The 18,642-nt window shown below is 39.9% G+C and overlaps 1 protein-coding gene across 4 annotated transcripts in view; it reads right to left on the bottom strand.

Moving 5' to 3' along the window:
* Positions 1–18,642, bottom strand: part of FAR2 (fatty acyl-CoA reductase 2) — a 135,469-nt gene that overhangs the window by 7,900 nt on the left and 108,927 nt on the right. For all 4 annotated transcript variants that reach the window (XM_042835031.1, XM_042835033.1, XM_042835030.1 and 1 more), the window contains 4 exons: positions 16,275–16,342; positions 9,963–10,134; positions 2,925–3,054; positions 471–598 (listed from right to left, as the gene is read on the bottom strand). In XM_042835031.1, coding sequence (XP_042690965.1) covers positions 471–598; positions 2,925–3,054; positions 9,963–10,134; positions 16,275–16,342 — 498 coding nt within the window. The remainder of the gene's footprint in view (positions 1–470; positions 599–2,924; positions 3,055–9,962; positions 10,135–16,274; positions 16,343–18,642) is intronic.

Here is an 18,642-nt window from a genome sequence, read left to right as displayed (position 1 = left end):
GAATCTGTTATGATAGGGCAAGGGGAAACAGTTTCAAACTAAAAGAGAGGAGATTTGGATTGGACTTGAAGAATTTTTTTTACAATAAGGGTGATGAGGCACTGGAATGACTTGTCCAGAAAAGTGATGGAAGCCCTGTTCTTGAAGACATTCAAAGTTAGGCTGGACGGGGCTCAGAGCAAGCTGATCTAGCTGTAGATGTCTCTGTTCATTGCAAGAGAGTTGGACCTGATGATCTTTAAAGGTCCATTCCACCTGAAAAAATTATGTGATTCTGTGATTCTTTTTTTTTTTTACAGGAATAAAAAACAAAGCATTGACAATGCTCTGCCATAAAAATAAATAAGCTACGCTACATTTATCTCCACCTTATTCAACAGTAACACACTGCAAGGTAAAATGAATGATTTTCCTCACAATTCATTTCAGATAGCCAGGAGCTCTGGTCCTTGTCATTGGATATTACTTACTTTCGTAAGTGCTGCTTTGCTGCGGGGATGCCAGACATGTCCTCATTTAGCAAATACTTCTTAGCACCTAGGCAATAGCTTTCAATATATTCTGACCAATGCAGCTGACGAACATCAAAGTTGTATAACTGGGATATAAAGACAAACAGCAGAAGTTAAATGCAAGTATTCAAAACAAGTTCACTTCAAGCACTGACACGATCCAGACCAAGCCATCATTAAGTTTTTAAAGCCACTATGTTTCAAAGAAGACATGGACACTTAAAAACTATATTTCGTAGCTGTCAATTAATGTTTTACCCAGACAGAAATTTCAGAAAAACAAGTAAAAATTCAGTGCTAACTGGCATAAAACAATGAAATCTTTTTCTTTCAGGTAGACACTTTACATAAATACATGTTAACGTGCACCAATCTCCACACAGAATCATGCAAGAAAAACGGCAGTCCACTCAAACAGATCTGAAAGCCTCCCTGCAGTTTTTTGGATTTTTTTTCTTTTTTTTTTTTTTTTTGGTGTCACTAGAGTTAATTGTGAATAAATGAACAGGACATTGAATCAATAGGTGCCTCTGCATCAATTGCAGCTCTGTGTTGTGCTGCATTTACTCTCATCAGCTAGACTGACAGAAATCCATGGAATGGGTTACTATGTTGTTTGGCATCAATAAATCTCATTGCAGAGCTATTTAGTTAATTTCAGCGCTGATACTGGAAAAATTGTTGGCAAGCTTTCAGGTTGTTGTCTGTCTATTAGGACAAAGAAATTATTTGTAAAGAGAAAGTGGTTTTGTTGGAGAGAGATTTTTTTTTTAATGGAGAAGTATTTCTTACATACAAAGCCCTAAAAGGGAAGATACGAAAAAAACAATCCTTTCTTTCACCTTCAAGGCAATCTGAGCCTGTTGGTTTGGTAAAGGAACTTTGATATTAGAACAGCAACAACTTGAGTGAACTGTGTATAATGCAGGTTATGCAGATCCCTGTGTGTCTGTCAGATATGTATAGGGAACTATAGTCTCCATAAAATACCTAACTTGAATACATTGCATGCAATATGGCAGTGGCAACACAGAATGTGGAGAATAATCCATAATCTCATAAGCAACTTGGGAAGTCTGAAACACTGTCTAACTTGCACTGAAGTCCTTGCTGCTGTGCCTTTTTGTTTATCTGCATCAATGCAAGCTTCTGAATTACCAGTTAGGCTCCCTCTACATCTGCTATAGTCACAGCAGTACCACTGCCCTTAGCCATTTGAATTTTCTGCATGCACTATCTGTACAGAGTAGGGAAGAAGCCTTTTGGCTCTTTTCTTGGGAATCTATGTGAGAATCTCATGTGTGACTGGTTTGATGTGAATGTCTAGAAAGCTCTTTGAAAGGAGATACTGAACAAAAGTGCATTCAGGCTTATCTAATCTCTGTATTCCTTCAGTCTTTCAGTTATAACCCCATTCCAAAGGAGTAGTATTTCAAACCTATAAAGACTACAGTAGAGCTTGACATCCTGGAAAGTAATTGCTGTCTGGGGACTTAAATCAAACAGGAACATTTTTCATATTGTTCATGCTAACTCACCATGTGTTAACTAAATTTACTCATGCAGTGCCATTAAGACCAATGTGGATAAAAATGCCAAAATCTTTCAAGTAGTTTCCTTCCAGGCCTCCTACCAAATTCTGTACTGCCAGAAGAGATGAGGGAGAAAATGATACCATAAAGGAGCTTCCTAGTTTTCCGAACATGAGACACTAAGAATAGGATGAGAAACTACTCAGAATGCTACAGTTATCCAATGAAAATTGTATTAAATTAACCACATATATTCGTATTACCACTGATGCTGTCTTTTTGGGGTCCCTGTATAGCACAATGGTTTATATAGACACATCCCCCATGAAAGGGGACGCCTGAAATTTTTAGGGCCCAGAGTTGTTATATGAAAACTAGAATTGACCATTTCTTCTTAGAAAGGGAAATATGTTTTTAAACAAAAAGGAATATATTTCCAACTCCACTAGCTATTCCAGTGTATGCAGCCAACTCAAGAGGGCTGAGTACAGCTGGGTCATTGGGGATATAAACTTATGTCCCCTTTGTGCAGGCTATTTTGTCTGTGGAAACAAATCTAGCTTATTTCTATGCCAAACAGAATAGAAGGTAAAGAGTTGCTATGTTAGCTGAAATGAACAGTGATTGATTTCTCTCAGAAGAAAGAGCAATACATCTCAGGAGAAAACATTCTCCTACATGGAAGTTCCTGATACCTTCCTAAATGGAAGGTTCCTGATAAGTTCTTGAATAAAACATGAAGAAATACTTTGTTTTTTTCAGGTTCAAGTCAGTTACACTAATCTAGGCAGATTCATTTGAGGACTCAACAATATAAAAAAATAATTGCTGCAGATGAACAGAAGTGGAGTTCAGCAGTCCTCACACATGACATACTCACCTTTTTGTCCTCTGTGTTAAGCTGACCCATTAACATATTCATATTATCTGAAGACCAATCCCAGGACTGGGTGGAGAAATACTGCAGGAGCATCATAGACTTGTGTAGTCGATTGATAATCTTCATCATTCTGAAAGAGAGGAGGAGGATCAGAGATGAAGAGAAAGTATGTCTTAATGCAAAAAACTGTACTTTTAGTCTAGGTGTTTCTTCCAGTCCAAGTGCATAAGACTTGCAGTGCTCAATGAGCCTTCCACTGGTATATACAAGGCTGAACACCAACTCAGCAAGATTCTAAAAACTGCTCCAGGGGAGGTCCTGAACCTATCTTTAATGTGAATGCAAACACACATTCTTCAGGACAAGACTGATTAATTTACAGATTTGAACTGAAGTCTGTATCCACTCTACATGGCATGCATATCCATGAACCACTACTAAGTCAGCACAGTAGACTTTGGAACCACAAAAGTATCTTTGTCTCATAAGATGGATACTTCTCTCTTTCTATCACAGAAGAGCTATTCTATTCTCATGTCTGACTTGGCCTGAAGTGAAGACTCTGATTTTGAATTTAGCTTATACTGAGTCACCTCTAATTCAAAGGTGACTGCTTTTGCAGCATGGACAAGTTATGAAGCCTATTACTAAAGTTCAGCATTCAGATAATGGCAATTTTTTTTTATCTTGGGTTTTCTTCCATCTCTCTGTTTTTCATAAAGGCCACAATTCTCCCTGTGTAATAAAGTGGCAATGTGGAGTGATTTTTATGTCCTTCCTTATGCAGGAAGTTCTAATAGCAGCAAACTCCTGGTGGATAAAAATTTTCATAGGCATTTTTGTGGTGAGGGAGAATGGGAGCACACAGATGAACTGTCTCAATGTCTTCGGGAGTCTGAGTGTCCTGGTAATGATGAAAGCCAGTTCAGGGCTGTTAGACAGGAACTTTGGAAATGAAAGTTCAGGTCTCTCAAGTTTCTTGGCTTTTTTTTCTTTTTTTCTTTTTTCATTTTTTAAATAATAAAAGGGAATGACTGTAATGGTGTCCTACCTCACAAGATTATTTGACAAGTGTCTCAGTGGTCATGAGTACAAAAGGCCTATAGGGGGCAGTTGCTTTAAAGTGCTGTGATGTTCAGTGCTTGATCTGTTTGGAGAGAACACCATGTTCTCTCAAACTGGGTAAGGGCAAGAGAAAGCATCAAAAGGCTGATTTCTGTGGAAAACAGAGCTGTTTTCATGAGGAATTTTGAGCTGCCCAGAGGGTAACAAAGTCACTGTGACAAATAAAAAGTGGCAGTCTGTGGAAGAATGGTGCCAGGCTGGCCTCTCCTCCTGCAGATGTGACTGCCACTTAGATAAGCATTAAGCACAGAAAAAAAGACGTGATTCTTCTCAATTCAGAGCAAAGCTGTGCAGCTTACTAAGCGTATTTAAAGCACACATAGAGACTCCTACTCAGAATTAAAGTGGCTTTCATTTTAGAGCAAAACATCAAATTAAGAGAACTTTCATTCTGAATAATTACATGCACATGGATTAAATGCAGTTTATTTAAACTACTTCAAAAGTGCTTCAAATTAATCTCTCTGCCTGTGTGAGCAACAACTGTGGGACAAAACTTTGAATATTTTAATGCCTTAAAAGGAACTCAGGAAACAAAGTATACGATTAGATTGCAAAAATCAGGAACTGACCCTTAAACTGTCTCTCAAAAAGCCATCAGTATCTTTAAAGTGCTTAGGGTTAATGAAATCTGTCAGAAAACAAGCAAAACAAAAAATCCACACACAAAAAAACCCAAACCAACAAAAAAAAAAAACCAACCAACCAACCAAACAAACAAACACAAAGAGAATCAACAGTGTGTCTCTACTTTTGTTTTGAAAATAGGCTGTTACACTGGAAAACAAATACCCTATTCATATGGCCTTCTGTCAATATGAGCCCTACCTATAGAACTACTCAGTGCAACTTATCTAAGCAGCTGAAAGTGTGCATCAAAGAGAGAAATGAAGATATCTAAACAGGCACATATAAAAACTCTGGTATATGCTAACTGGTTCATCTCAAATGTACTTACTAGTATTTACTAGTTTGGATTTAGCATTAGTGCAATGAAAAATATCAATTAAGCAGAAACACGAATTTCTGCAGGTTCTGAGCAGCTATAACAAAGACTCTTTTTAGAATATCTCCTTCTCCATTGTGAATGAAGTAAGAGGGAAAAAGAAAACAGTAGCACCTGTTACTGACAGCCTTATTAGTTACACTTAAAAAATGCACCTTGTCTTCTAGAAGGATGTTTAGAACAATGATTTCTTTATTTACTCCTGTACTGAGCCATGCATGAGCAGAGAGTCTTGGGTGCAACAGACTGCCCCAAGAGACTAGTAATGATATAAAACACATTATTACCTTGGCCATGGGTGGAAACGGAGCGGTAAGAGTAAGCTAAATAAGGCAGTTTTGCTAGACACCTGGCAATTTATATGAAGCGAACCAACATTTAAAGTAAAGCTCTAAGGAGTGGCAATATATAAAAGCTCAAGGCAGATAGAGATGGCTTTTGTACCTGCACTTTCCCAATTCTGGGAGACATAGTACTGCAGTCTATATTAGTGAAGCTCACAGGCTGTACCTGAATTGCAAAACCTTAACCAACTCCCTGATATTCTGTTGCATGTGATAATCCATCACTTTATGATGAGCTGAGTATGGATACAGTAGACAAATAAAGCCTGAATCTTGTTCTTGACAAAGAAGATTCTCCTGCTTGCAAATGTGGCATAACGTCATAAAGGTAATCCAAGAAAATGCCTTGAAGATGGCTTGTTCTTCTATATGTGGGAGTGATAAGTGACAAATAAATTAAGCTTAGGTGCTTTTTTGAATGAGCTGTTGCCATGCACTCTATCACACTGTTGTAGTATGTGGATGAGCTTAAGTAGCGCTGTAGAAAAAAAAAGGAGGATTATTATTAAAAAAAAAAAAAAAGAAAAAGAAATAGAAAAAAAGACTTGGTGACTTCACAGATTCATTGCTCAGTCATGTTTGCTCAGGTCACACATCTGAAAGTTCAGATCCTTCTCAGCATGCTGAAATCTAGTTGAAATTCAAAGCAGGTATTATGGCCAATGTCCACTGACTACCAATAACAATCAGATTTACGAAAAATGTCAATTATAAAATCAGTGCCAAGACTTCACTGCTGCCTGTTTCAGCAGAGTACGGAGACTCCAGCCTATTCCAGCTCAATTTTACTTCATTTCTTGGGCAATTCTTGCCTACTGGATAACTGGAGGATTTTTTTTAATTGACATGTTTCCCTCTGTAGCAGACCATCAGAAAAGAATCAGGGCAGTGCATCAGCCAGGGATTTCCCTGCAAACAGGTGAACCCAGTCTTCTAATAAGAGATGTATTCTCCTGGCTTGGGAAACTCTGAAATGTGTAAATCATAGAATCACAGAATCATAGGGGTTGGAAGATCACCTAGTCTAACTCCCATGCTAAAGCAGGTTCCCTAGAGTGGGTTGCACAGGAAAGCATCCAGGCGGGTTATGAATATCTCCAGATAAGGAGAGTCCACAACCTCTCCGGGCAACTTGTTCCAGTACTCTATCACTGTGAAGAGGTTCTTTCTCATGTTCAGATGTAGCTTCCTGTGTTTCAGTTTGTACTCATTGCCCCTTGTCCTGTTGCTGGACACCAATGAAAGGAGCCTGGCCCCACTGTTTTGACAAGACTTTTAGATATAAATATCAAAAGTCTAAGTATTAAGTATAAATATTTAAATATCTAAGTATTGGTGAGATCTCCTCTCACTCTTCTCCAGGCTGAACAGTCCCAGGTTTCTCAGTCCTTCCTCCTAAGAGGGATGTTCCGCAATCATATTTGTAGCTCTCCACTGGACAAGTTCCCCTGTCCTTCTTGAACTGGGGAGTCCAGTACTGGTCACAGTACTCCAGATTTAGCCTCAGCAGGGTAGATTAGAGTGGAAGAGAACCTCCATTGACCTGTTGGCCATTTTCAGTGCTCTTTTCAATGCACTCCAGGATATTATTGGCCTTCTTGACCACAAGGGCACAGTGCTGGCTCATGGCCAACCTGTTGTCCACCAGGACACCCAAGTCATTCTCTGCAGATCTCCTTTCCAGCAGGTGAACCCATAACCTGCACTGATGCAAGCAGTTATTCCTCCCCTGGTGTAGGACACTGCACTTGCCCTTGTTGAACCTCATAAGGTTTCCTCTCTGCCCAACTCTCAAGCCTGTCCAGATCTCGCTGAATGGATAGCGCAGCCTTCTGGTGTGTCAGCCACTCTTCTCAGCTTTGTATCATCAGCAAAGTTGTTGGGGGTGCACTCTATCCTTTCATCAGGGTCACAGATGAAGATGCTGAACAACACTAGAACCTATACTGACCCCTGGGGAACACCGCTAATTGCAGTCTTACTACTAGACTCTGCGCTGCTGATCACAAACCTTTGGGTTGTCAGTCAGTTAGTTCTCAATCCACCTCACTGTCTACTCATCTACCCCACAATTCCTAAGCTTACTTAAGAGAATGTTATGAGAGACAGTGCCAAAAGCCTTGTTGAAGGTACACTGCATCCACTTTTCTCCTCTCGTCTATGAAGCCAGTGATATATATAGAAAGCTACCAGATTGGTCAAGCATGGTGAATCCATGTGGATTATTCCTGATTACTTTTTTCCACTTTCTTTGAGATGACATCCAGAATAAGTTGTTCTATCACGTTCCCAGGGACAGTGGTGAGATGGACTGGCCTGTAGATTCATGGGTACTCTGTCTTCTCTTTTTCAAGACTGCAGCAACAATGACTTTCTTCCAGTATTCAGACATTTCCTCCATTCTCCAAGATTTTTCAAAGATAAGAGTAGTTCAGCAGTCACTTCTGTCAGTTTCCCCAGAACTTGTGGGTGCATCCCACTGGACCCCAGGGATTTGTGTGTGTCAAGTATGTAGAGCTGATCTCCAGTCAGATTCTTCTCAACCAAGGGGATTTTTTTTTTTTTTTTTGTCTAGACTCCCTCATTCTCTAGACCAGGGTCTGAGATTTCTGAGGGACAATCTTAGCAGTAAAGACTGAAGCAAAGATGATCAGCATCTCCATCTTCTCAGAATCACCTGTTAGTAGGACATCCCCCTCATTAAGCAGTGGACTCACATCTTCCCTAGTATTTCTGTTGCTATTCACGTACACAAAGAAGTCCTTCTTGTTGCCCTTGATCACTCTCGCCAGTTTTAATTCCAAGTGGGCTTTAGCCTTCTTTGTTGCATCCTTGCAGACCCAGACAATGATCCCATATTCTTTACAAATTCTTCCATGTTCTCTAAGCTTTCTTACATTTGAGGTTTTCCACGAGCTCCTTGCTCATCCGTGCAGGTCTCCTGCCACATTCACTTGATTTCTCAGGGATGCAAAGATCTTGAGCTTGAAGGAAACAGTGCTTCAATGTTACCCAACTCTCTTGGGCACCCTTACCTTCTATTGTTCTAACTCACGGGATACTTCCAGTTATCTTGAAGAGGTCAAAGTTGGCTCTTCTGAAGTACAACATTGCAATTCTACTTACTGCTTTGTTTCTTTCATGCAACATCTTGAACTCCACTGTCTCATAGTTGCTGCAGCCAAGGCTTTCCCCGAACTACATATCCCCAGCCAGTTCTTCTTTGTAAGAATAAAGCCTAACAGCAAAACTCTACTTGTTGGCTCCTCTACCACCTGGACCTGGAAGTTATCTTCACTTCAGGAGACTTCTGGATTGTTTGCAGCCAGCCATTGCTGTTTTCCTAGCAGATGTATGAGTGACCGAAGTCTCCCATCAGGATAAGAGCCTGAGAGTGCAGTGCTTCTTGTAGCTGAAGCAAGAAGGCCTTGTCAACAAGCTCCCCTTGGTCACATAGGCTGTAGTAGACCGCAACCAACAGATGTCCTTTATTGGACTAGTCTGTAATTTTTACTCACAAGCTATCATCATGATCATAGCTGTTTCTCAGAGGCAGCTCTTTGCAATTCATTCACTTCATAATATGGAGGGCAACTATCCTGCTCCTCCTGCCCTATTTCTTCTAAAAACTTTGTAGACCTCAGTTGTAGCATACCAATTTTGTGACTCATCCCACCATTTTCTTATGATTGCAATTAGTTTGTATTTTCTCATTGCATTATTCCAGCTCCTCCTGCTTATTTCCCATGCTTTGTGCATTGGTTTAAAGGCACTTCAGCTGCATTACCTTATTCGAGGAGCCTTTCCAGATTCCTGTGGGACATTTTGAGGTTTTCCCTTGTTACTTCCTAAAGCGTCAGCGTTGCTTGCCTCTCTTACTCAGAAGTACATCCCCTTCCTTCATCAAATCTAGTTTAAAGCTCTGCTAGTCAGTTCAGACAGCTTGCTACCCTGAACATTCTTTCCCAGCCTGGTCAATTTCATCCCATCCAACATTGACATGCCTGGTCTTTCAAAGGTACATCTAAGATCAAAGAATCCCAGGTCCTGAACAGGACACTATCCATGCAGACAACCCATTCAACATCTTTCCAAGGGACAAAAAGTGTGTGTTAATATTTTGCAGGACTTGAAGGAGTAGGAGCAGATAGTAATCCTCTGGCTTTATCAGACCTGGTAGTGTCTTCTTGATGTCACAAATGTGGGTGCCCAGTAGGCAACAAAACTCTCTACAGAGATTGTCTGAGTGGCACATGGGTGCTTCTCAGCAAGGAATCCTCAGTTACTATGCACTCTTCACCTTTTTTTGGTGATAGTGGTTCTAACTTTGGTCCTTGGTAGAACCAATTTAATGCAGTTGTCCTTTCTTGGGTCTAGAGCTCAGTTTAAAACCTGTGCTGTGCTCTGGGAACTGGAAAGGTTGGGAATGCTAGATTATCTTTTCTTTTTGAATAATCTCAAGACAAGGCCTAAATTGATGAAAGACCAGTTCTCAAAAGCTAGAGATCTGCTCTCTGTAACAGCAGTGCATGTGGAGATGGTTGAAGGAATGCAGATTCTTACCTGGGCTTTCTTCCTGTGAGCCTCATGTACAGGTCATAGAGTATGGCAGGAGCCTTGTGACTAACAGTTATCCAGTACTGGTTTATTAAGTAGTTGGATGTCAAGTGAGCGTTGGGTGTTCTGAAGGCCTGTTCCAGTGGATTTCTTTTGAATGTGGACATGACATACTGCTCTGTAAAAGAACAGGCATTTTACTTAAAAGCAGGTGCTCAGATGAGTAGGGCACAGTCATAATGACATGCTGCAATAAAGTCCAAATTATGGTGCTTCACGTGTTTAACCTGTAGTTCTGTGAACCGTGTAACCAGGATTTGGACACTATGATCCTATAGTGCCTTCTGGCATTAGTAGAACCACAGAATCATAGAACATCCTGAGTTGGAAGGGACCTACAAGGATCACTGGTTCCAAGTCTTAGCTCTACACAGAACTATCCAAAAATCAAACAGTATTTCTCAGAGCATTGTCCAAATGCTCCTTGAACTCCAGCAAGCTTGGTGCTCTGATCACTGTTCTGGGGAGCCTGTTCCAGTGCACAGTCACCCACTGTGTATTTGTTTTCCCTTACACTCTCCTGATGGCAGCTCCATACCATTCCCTCTAGACTCATCACTATCACTAGAGAGAAGACATAGGTGCCTGCCCCTTCAACTCCCCCTTATGAGGAAGCTGTAGGCTGTGATGAGGTCTCCCCTCAGTTTTCTCTTTTGTAGGCTGATCAAACCAAGGGACCTCAGCCACTCTTTAAATATCTTGTGCTCTAGACCATCTTTACAACCCTTCTTTGGATGCTCTCTAATACTTTTATGTCCTTCTTATATTGTGGCATTACACACTACTTGAGATGAGGTCACTCCAGTGCAAAGTAGAGATAAATCCCTGTATTGCTTATTTAGAAAATACGCTGCATTTAGACTTACCACTGGCAAACCTAAACTTTCCTATCAAAACACAACAATTTAATGGAAGAAAAGCAGGCAGTTGAAATGCCTTAAAGCATTTCAAACCAAGAAGCTACATTTCTGATTTTGCTTGTAGCAGACATAAAGAAACTGGTAAGTTCTAACATCTTTAGATTATTCTCAGATCACTGAAAGCAAACTTTGAACTATTAGCATAAAACAAAGATGGCGTTTTTGATTTCTTATAAAATTTCCAAAAGAACTATAGTTAATATTGCTGAGTCAGGAAAAAGTTGCTTATTTATTATATAGTACAGTCCCACTCCTCAAAAGCCATCATTAAGATTTTCCAAATGACATCTGACTTACAACATCAAGTACTGTAGCTTGCTCTCACATGAGCTATGGATGCACAGAGGCAGCAAGTTCTGTTGCATTATTAACTTGAAAAACTCCCAATAGGGTGGAAATCATTTCATTCACTTTGCATGGTAAAGCGTGAAGTATTCTGGGCCCAGCTCTTGCAATGGTACAGAGACACAGAAATGGCACCTAACTGGAACTAACTGGAGTATTTGCATATTGGAGAGGCTTAATGGAACAACAGTAGTTGAATATAAGACTATCATTGTAGGGACTGACAAACAGATGGTGCTGCTCTTTTTGAGCACCAATGAGCTAACCAAAGAATATGTCCATTTTTTTCCCTTTTTTTTTTTTTTTTTTTAAGTTGAACAATTTGCCCTCCAGTGAGTCTGAGAGTTATGACAGCAATCTGTGCTCATATTATAGTTTACAGTCAAAGCTTATGTTAGAAACAGAAAATCAGATTAGAATTTGAAAGTCACAGAAATATCCAGATCATCTTTAGATAAGCAGATTTCAGTCATATATTCAGACAGTCCTCACAAGCATCTGCAGTCCGCTCATTAATGCAATTTAAGTAGTGATTTTTGCTTTACTTGGTGAAAGCAACTGGAGTAGACTTGATCTGGAGAAGACTTTAGTCACGAAGTTGCAAAGTTGAGACAACAAAGACTTAAAATAGTTCAATTTAATTTGAGTGCAGGTTCACTGTTAATTTTTTTCCCATTATATGGCATGTTTAATGGCTGAAAGCCAGTTCTGAAACTCGTTTTACATTTCACTAGATAGAACTGACTGTCTTCCTTTCTGTTTTATGTAGCCACACTGCAGTGCTGTGGTTATTTTGCAGCCATCTTGTGGAGTGTGATATAGAAATATTTTGTTTTGCAGCATGTTCTCTCATTGAAGCAGGCTGCAAATGAAAACCAGCTGGTCTATGAGAGTAAGAAGAAGGCCCAAGTCCTCTAGTGATGTTGCAGAAGCAGCAGGCTGGCTGGGAACGCGTCCTTTAAATTCTTCTCTCACTGCAGGACAACAGCCTCTTGGCTAAAGCTGCAAACATATCAGAAAACCAACAGGCTGCTTTTTCTTTTTTATTTTTTTTCTTATATGAAAAGTAGAAGTACTAAAACTCTTTCCCTATCACCAGATAGAAATGAAATTTTCTAGAAGAAAACTTCAAATTTACCTTCTGTATTTCCAAGCATACTCACAGGCTTAAAGCAGTATATCCTGAACATACCCAGGCAGACAGTATTTACCTCTAAACTCCACAAGTTTCTGCCTTGAGCCTGGGCAACCCTAGCTTGGCAGCAGCAGCAGGTGGGAACAGGGATTAGTTTTTTTTAATAGAAGTGGGTTCATTTAATATTATGGTAATTGTGCTCAATATATACAGAAACTAACTGAGAGAGAAACAGGTAGGTTGGAAAAAAGCTGCCTTCAAAAAATCACTTGCCCAGTCAGATGAGCCTTTCAGCATACTGCAAGCACATATGAAAAGCTTGGTGAAAATGAATGTGTTGAGACCATGAACCTGCAGGAAGGCATTTGCAGAGCTGAAATGCAGCAAGCAGCTGTGCAACTAGCTTTGGAAAGAGGAGGAGACACAGGCTGCTGATAAATGTATCAGTAGCTTTGTCATAGAAGAGTGACATTTCTCCGTGGCAGATTTAACAGGCAACCAATTCTATCCCCAGTGCTTATGGATCAGGAGAGCAATCCCATAAACTCTGCTTCTTTTTCCCCTCAAGAAAGTTTCTCTTACAGACACTAAACGACAGTTTATGTCTAAGTTCTCACCTACTTATTAACATTTGAGTTCTTCTAGTCTTCTTTGGTCACTTCATTTCCTCATGGAAACCTATCAGTTTCACCGAGAACAACTGATATTTTGGAATTGTGATAATTTTGATACTGTTTGTATGGCTTTGGCTCAATTCAAATCCTGATGTTAATACACCACAAATCAAGTTATCAGCTGTAAGTGATTGTGAATATTTCCTCTTGGAATCACATTAAAGATGTTGCTGCTCTTACCTCTTGGCATTTTTTTTTACTTCTATAGCCAGAATAGCAAGAAGGAACAAGTCAATCTTATATGCAGAAAGTGCAACTCTTGCCATGTCAGACGATTGGCCATGTTCAGAATTCACACAGACCAGCAACGCTTTTCACATTTTGGTTACATAATGCTTCTAGTGGAAAATGCAACTATAGTAAAACAGCAGCAATATTATCACAGAATCACTGAATTGCAGGGGTTGGAAGGGACCTCTAGAGATCATTGAGTCCAACCTCCCTGCAAAGCTGGCTCCCTACAGCAGGTTACACAGGTAAGTGTTCAGGTTAGTCTTCAACATCTCCAGAGGAGACTCCACAACCCCTCTGGGCAGCCTGTTCCCGTGCTCCATCACCCTCTCTATGAAGAAGTTCTTTTGCATATCCGTGCAGAACTTGATATGCTCCAGTTTATGGCTGTTGTCCTCTCCCCACAGACTGCTGAAAGGAGGTTGCCCATGTCCCTTTGTCTTCCATATTCAAGATATTTATAAACATTAATCAGATCCCCACTCAGTTTTCTTTTCTCAAGGCTGAACAGACCCTGGTCACCTAACAACTGACCAGTTCCACCCTTATTGGGGAGATGCTCCAGGCCCTTTATCATCTTTGTGGCTCTCTACAGAACTCTCACCAGGAGATCCTTGTATTTTTTGTACCGGGGAGCCCAGAACTGGGTACAGTACTGCAAGTGACGCCTGATCAGGGTAGAGCAGAGGGGGACAATCACCTTCCTTGACCTGCTGGCCATGCTCCTTTTAATGTAGCCCAGGATGCCATTGGCATTCTTGGCCACCAAGGGCACACTGCTGGCTTGTGGCCAACCTGTTTTCCACCAGGATTCTCAGGTCCTTCCCTGCAAGGCTTCTCTCCAGCAGGTAACCTCCCAACCTGTACTGACAATAGGTTAAAGTTATGCTGTTCTCTTCATGTGAGAAGCATCTCTATTCACAAGCAGATACTGCTGAAAACTTAAAATTCTTGAAGTCAGAAATGAAAGCAATTTTGTTTTAAAATAAACATAAGTGGACAGAGAGGCCAGTCTGAGACTTACTGAAAGGAATTCAGGAAAATGCCAGTTTTGCGTGACATCAAACAGTTAATCCTACCGTATTCTGTATGAACCTCCCACTGTCTGAACACGAGTGCTTTATCTCCTAATTTTGGAATTGGAAAGGGTTCCAATTTCACAAGACTAAAAATGGCTTTTTATTCTAGAACCATTTGTGTTCTGGAGAGAAAATCAGACAAATAGACATTCTGAAACAGATGTGTTATACAGGCAAAAAAATGTGATCGAGAAACACTTCACCTCTAGGAGCTACTAAAATGGGTTTAGGGAATGAGTGGAAGAGTGTGTGGAAGATAGTTTCATTACATAGCTGGTACGAGAATCTAGCAGGGGTGGTGCCCTGCTAGAGTACCAGGGAAAGTCATGGAGCAAATCATCTTGGGTGAGATCACATAGCACAGGGGTGGTGTCCAGGGAATCAGGCCCAGCCAAGCACGGGTTCATGAAAGGCAGGTTGTGCTTGACCAACCTCGTCTCCTTCTACGACTGGGTGACCAGACTGGTAGACAAGGAAAAGGCTGTTGACGTAGTCTACCTAGACTTCAGCAAAGCCTTTGACACGGTCTCTCACAGTAATCTCCTGGGAAAACTGGCTGCCCATGGCCTGGACAGGTGTACCCTTACCCAAAGAAAGGGCACATGTCTCTATCCTTCTTCCCTTATCCCCTTTTCCAGAGGCGTGGATCTGTGGGTCCCTCTGCCCTGCTAGTCACGGAACCTTGCTGAACCAGGCCGTAAACAATTGACACTGCATTTTCTAACAATCTGTGAAGCTTCTCCTGTCTTCTCAGACTGTGACAAACCACAGCATTACATCTAATATTAAAAAAACGGTCAGGAACCTGGAATTTTCACAGAGCACAGCCAACTCTGGACATCTTTGCTGGTAGACCACTTGATCAAATCTCTTAGCAGGACAGTAGTAATGCTTTCAGACTTGTCTTATTCTGAAAATGTAGCTATGGTCCATTTCCCTGCTGACTTAAAGTTTGCCTGTTAAATAATGGAAAGCAAAGGCTGAGAGAAATATCACTGTATTTTAAGTGCAAAGAAGTGAATGATAGTATAATAGAGGCAAATCAGGCCTCTAAAGAGTACATCTCTTTATTGGTGTATTAATTATACATAGTATTTCGCAGTATGCAGCTAGGCCAAATTCTGTTACTTAGCTTGTGTGTCAGTTTACCACTGAAAAGGTGTTACAACGTGTCTTCCTATCTTTCACACCTGCCTCAGAAGCACATCCACTTGAAGAAGAGCCATGAAAATCATTTGAATTCTTTCACTGGCAACATTTACTATCAAAAGGCATATTTATCATTTTGAGGTTTCCCTTCTCAGGTATCTATAACGATATCTATTTAAACTGTTCTGCACAGAGTGAAGAGGAAAGGCTACCGTCTCAATATTCTTGTCTTATGATTTCTGAAGGTTAGAGCTTCCTTTATAAGGATGTAAGATTAGATCTCAAGGTTCCCCATGTGATTTCAAAGCACAAAAAAAAAAAAAAAAAAGACCTCTAAAAACCATCCCAAATCCAACAACCCCCAGCAATCAGAAAAGGAAGATTACCACTTACAGTATGTAGAGTTGTTTCTTCTAGAACCAAAGGACTGGTTCTCTATTCACTTTTCCATCATGTTAATATCTCAGTTCAGCAAAGCATGTACTTTGTGGGGCTGCTATGTGATTATGCTCACACTGAAAATCAAATAAATGCTTTCCTGAGCTGAATGCTCATCACTGGGAACTTTTGCTCCTGGGACCCTCGCTAACTACAGTTGGGCCTCTCACATACAGTTTGAATGACAGAATTTGAATGTTACTTAAATGTAGGAAAGCACCTTTTCAAAGCTTGGCCAAGTAATGCTTTTGATAGTTGACATAATTCTGGTTTTAAATAGATCTTACCCATTTCTCCCCAGAAGAAAGGATTGATTCCGCCTGTTGTACAGTTGTACACCAACATGTTTTTTGGTCTGGAAAAGAGAAAGAAATATTATTTTCACATGTGAAGAAAAGCACCCGAAGATTTATTAATGGAGCAGGAACACTAACAGCCCAAGAAACAATAACATTAGCTCATTAAAAAAATACAGAGGAGGTAATTTTTCATAACTATGAAAATACAGTATAAATTGTGAAGCTTTAAAAAGATTCATTCAGATACTGGAGAGCAAATGAAGCTGTTAAAGACAGATGAGTCTTAAGACGAATCAGCCATAGCTGATCACTTAGCAAAAACTATTAAAACAATAAGGAAAACATGCAAACTAACAACTGTAAGATTTTTTAAGTTTTTTTTTAGCATACTGAATGTTAGCCCAAGCCAACATCAGTGACAAACTATATATTTTCCAATAATTTACTTAATACATATGATCTGTACTGCTTTGAACTCTATTTGCCAAGGTGATGATTAAAAGTCAATCAATTTCAGCAACATCTTCATTTTAGTACCAAATAAAGCTTTCCTGTTTTTTTTTTTGTGTGGAACTAAGCACAGATCGTGGAGTTTTATGTCTTGCTTTGATATAGGTCAAGGATTAGTCAAACGGATTTTTTAATCTAAATCTGCTTTGCCAATGGTGCAAGAAACACTACGAATATAGCAGTTTTTTATTCTACATTAGCAGCTGCAGCCAATATGCTAAAAGAGGTGAAATGTGGCCTTGAATAGGACTCAGCAACTCATTCTTTCTAGGTTGTCTGTGGTGCTCATAGCCTGGATGTGCTGCCTATGTGGAAACTCTTTTCAAAACTTCCATGAATGAAGATACCAGGAGACAGAACTCCTGAAACAGGAAATCTCACACATTAAAATTTGACAACTGCATTTGGCTACTGAGCAGATCTATATATATATTTTAATTAACGCTTTGAAATCATGTCATTTAATTGTTCAATACTACCTGAAATATAGTAGACTTCTAGGGATGATTAAGACTAGCAGATATGTTGAGCTCTGAAATTATGGTCTATAACTTTGAATTACTAAGCAGAAATGCAATGATGTCTTAAACATAAGATGGTCTTTCTGTGCACTTCTGGACTGCAGAACTCAATATTCACAACTTGTGCATGACTAAATCCATTAATATGAGACCATACAAAAATGCAGCTAGTGCTGGGCCACACAACAGTCTCATACAAACTGTGCTGATGCAAAAGCACAGACGTTCACTTACACCAGTGGGTACAGGCTCATTAAAGATGAATAAAGAAAACTTTCGCATCTTTCCAGCATCCAGTAAAGAGGATCTATCTTTTGATGTTTTTCCTTTTTCCACACTCCAGCTGAGTGAGTGTTGTTGGTCAAGTGTAGAGTTCTGTAGGGTTTCTACACTATGTAGTGCAGATTGCAATTCTCTGCTAAGATTCAGAATCTAATTTCTGCTAGTAATGAATGTCATCTGCCCTGAAGGACACTCACTTTCTACTTCTAATTAGATGATTTAAGAAAATTAAAGCCATACACACTATCCTTCGTGACAGCATTTACATGTGAAACTCAGTGAAAACAAATTTACAGAAGGCTCAGGATATTATGTTTTGTCTTACAGCTTACTAACCTTGGGGTCTTGCCCAGCAAGACAAAGCTTTAAATCAAGTTCTGCAACTGCTCATTTAGCCTAACAAATACTTGCACAGGATCAAAATTAAAAAACATGTGTCTTTTGCCAATAAACTGTTACAAATAATGGCATTTCTCTGACTATAGCCAGACCCAGGATGTCTATGGTGCTGATAAACTTTTCAACAGCATATGCTTTTCTTCTTCTTCAGCTTTTTGGACAGGATGTAACGCTCAATCTGGAGGCTTTAATGGGCATGTGTGTAGATCTTAAAACCTTAGTGTAATTTACATATACCCTTCTCGATGAAGCAAAGAATAGGGATTTTATATCATCTTCCCTATCGTATGAGCTTACAATATATTTGAGCAGTATTTTTCAACGAAAATATACAGAGCATTTTTACCAAGAAAACTCTAGAAGCCAACTGAAAAGCAACTCAATATAGCTGCATGAGGAGACAAAAAAAAAAGCTACTAAGATATTGCAGTACAAATTCTAAACTTCATAAAAGTAACTTCCAGGAGAGACCTGTCAAAGGAGCTTACATTTTACTGAGAAACAAGTATGGCCTGCAGACTGAGAGGTTGCCTAACACTGAAATCTGCCTTAAGTACTTCCACTCTGCTCCTCATTCTTGCCAGCTGTGGGCAAGGAAATGTGAATCAGATAATGAGCCAACATGGCTCTTACGCAGGCCTTCA

The sequence above is a fragment of the Centrocercus urophasianus genome, unplaced genomic scaffold, assembly GCF_019232065.1.
Source record: "Centrocercus urophasianus isolate 14NV4802_14NV808 unplaced genomic scaffold, USGS_Curo_1.0 seq_5, whole genome shotgun sequence".
Lineage (NCBI taxonomy): Eukaryota > Metazoa > Chordata > Aves > Galliformes > Phasianidae > Centrocercus > Centrocercus urophasianus.
This window is presented reverse-complemented; position numbering and strand designations above follow the sequence as displayed.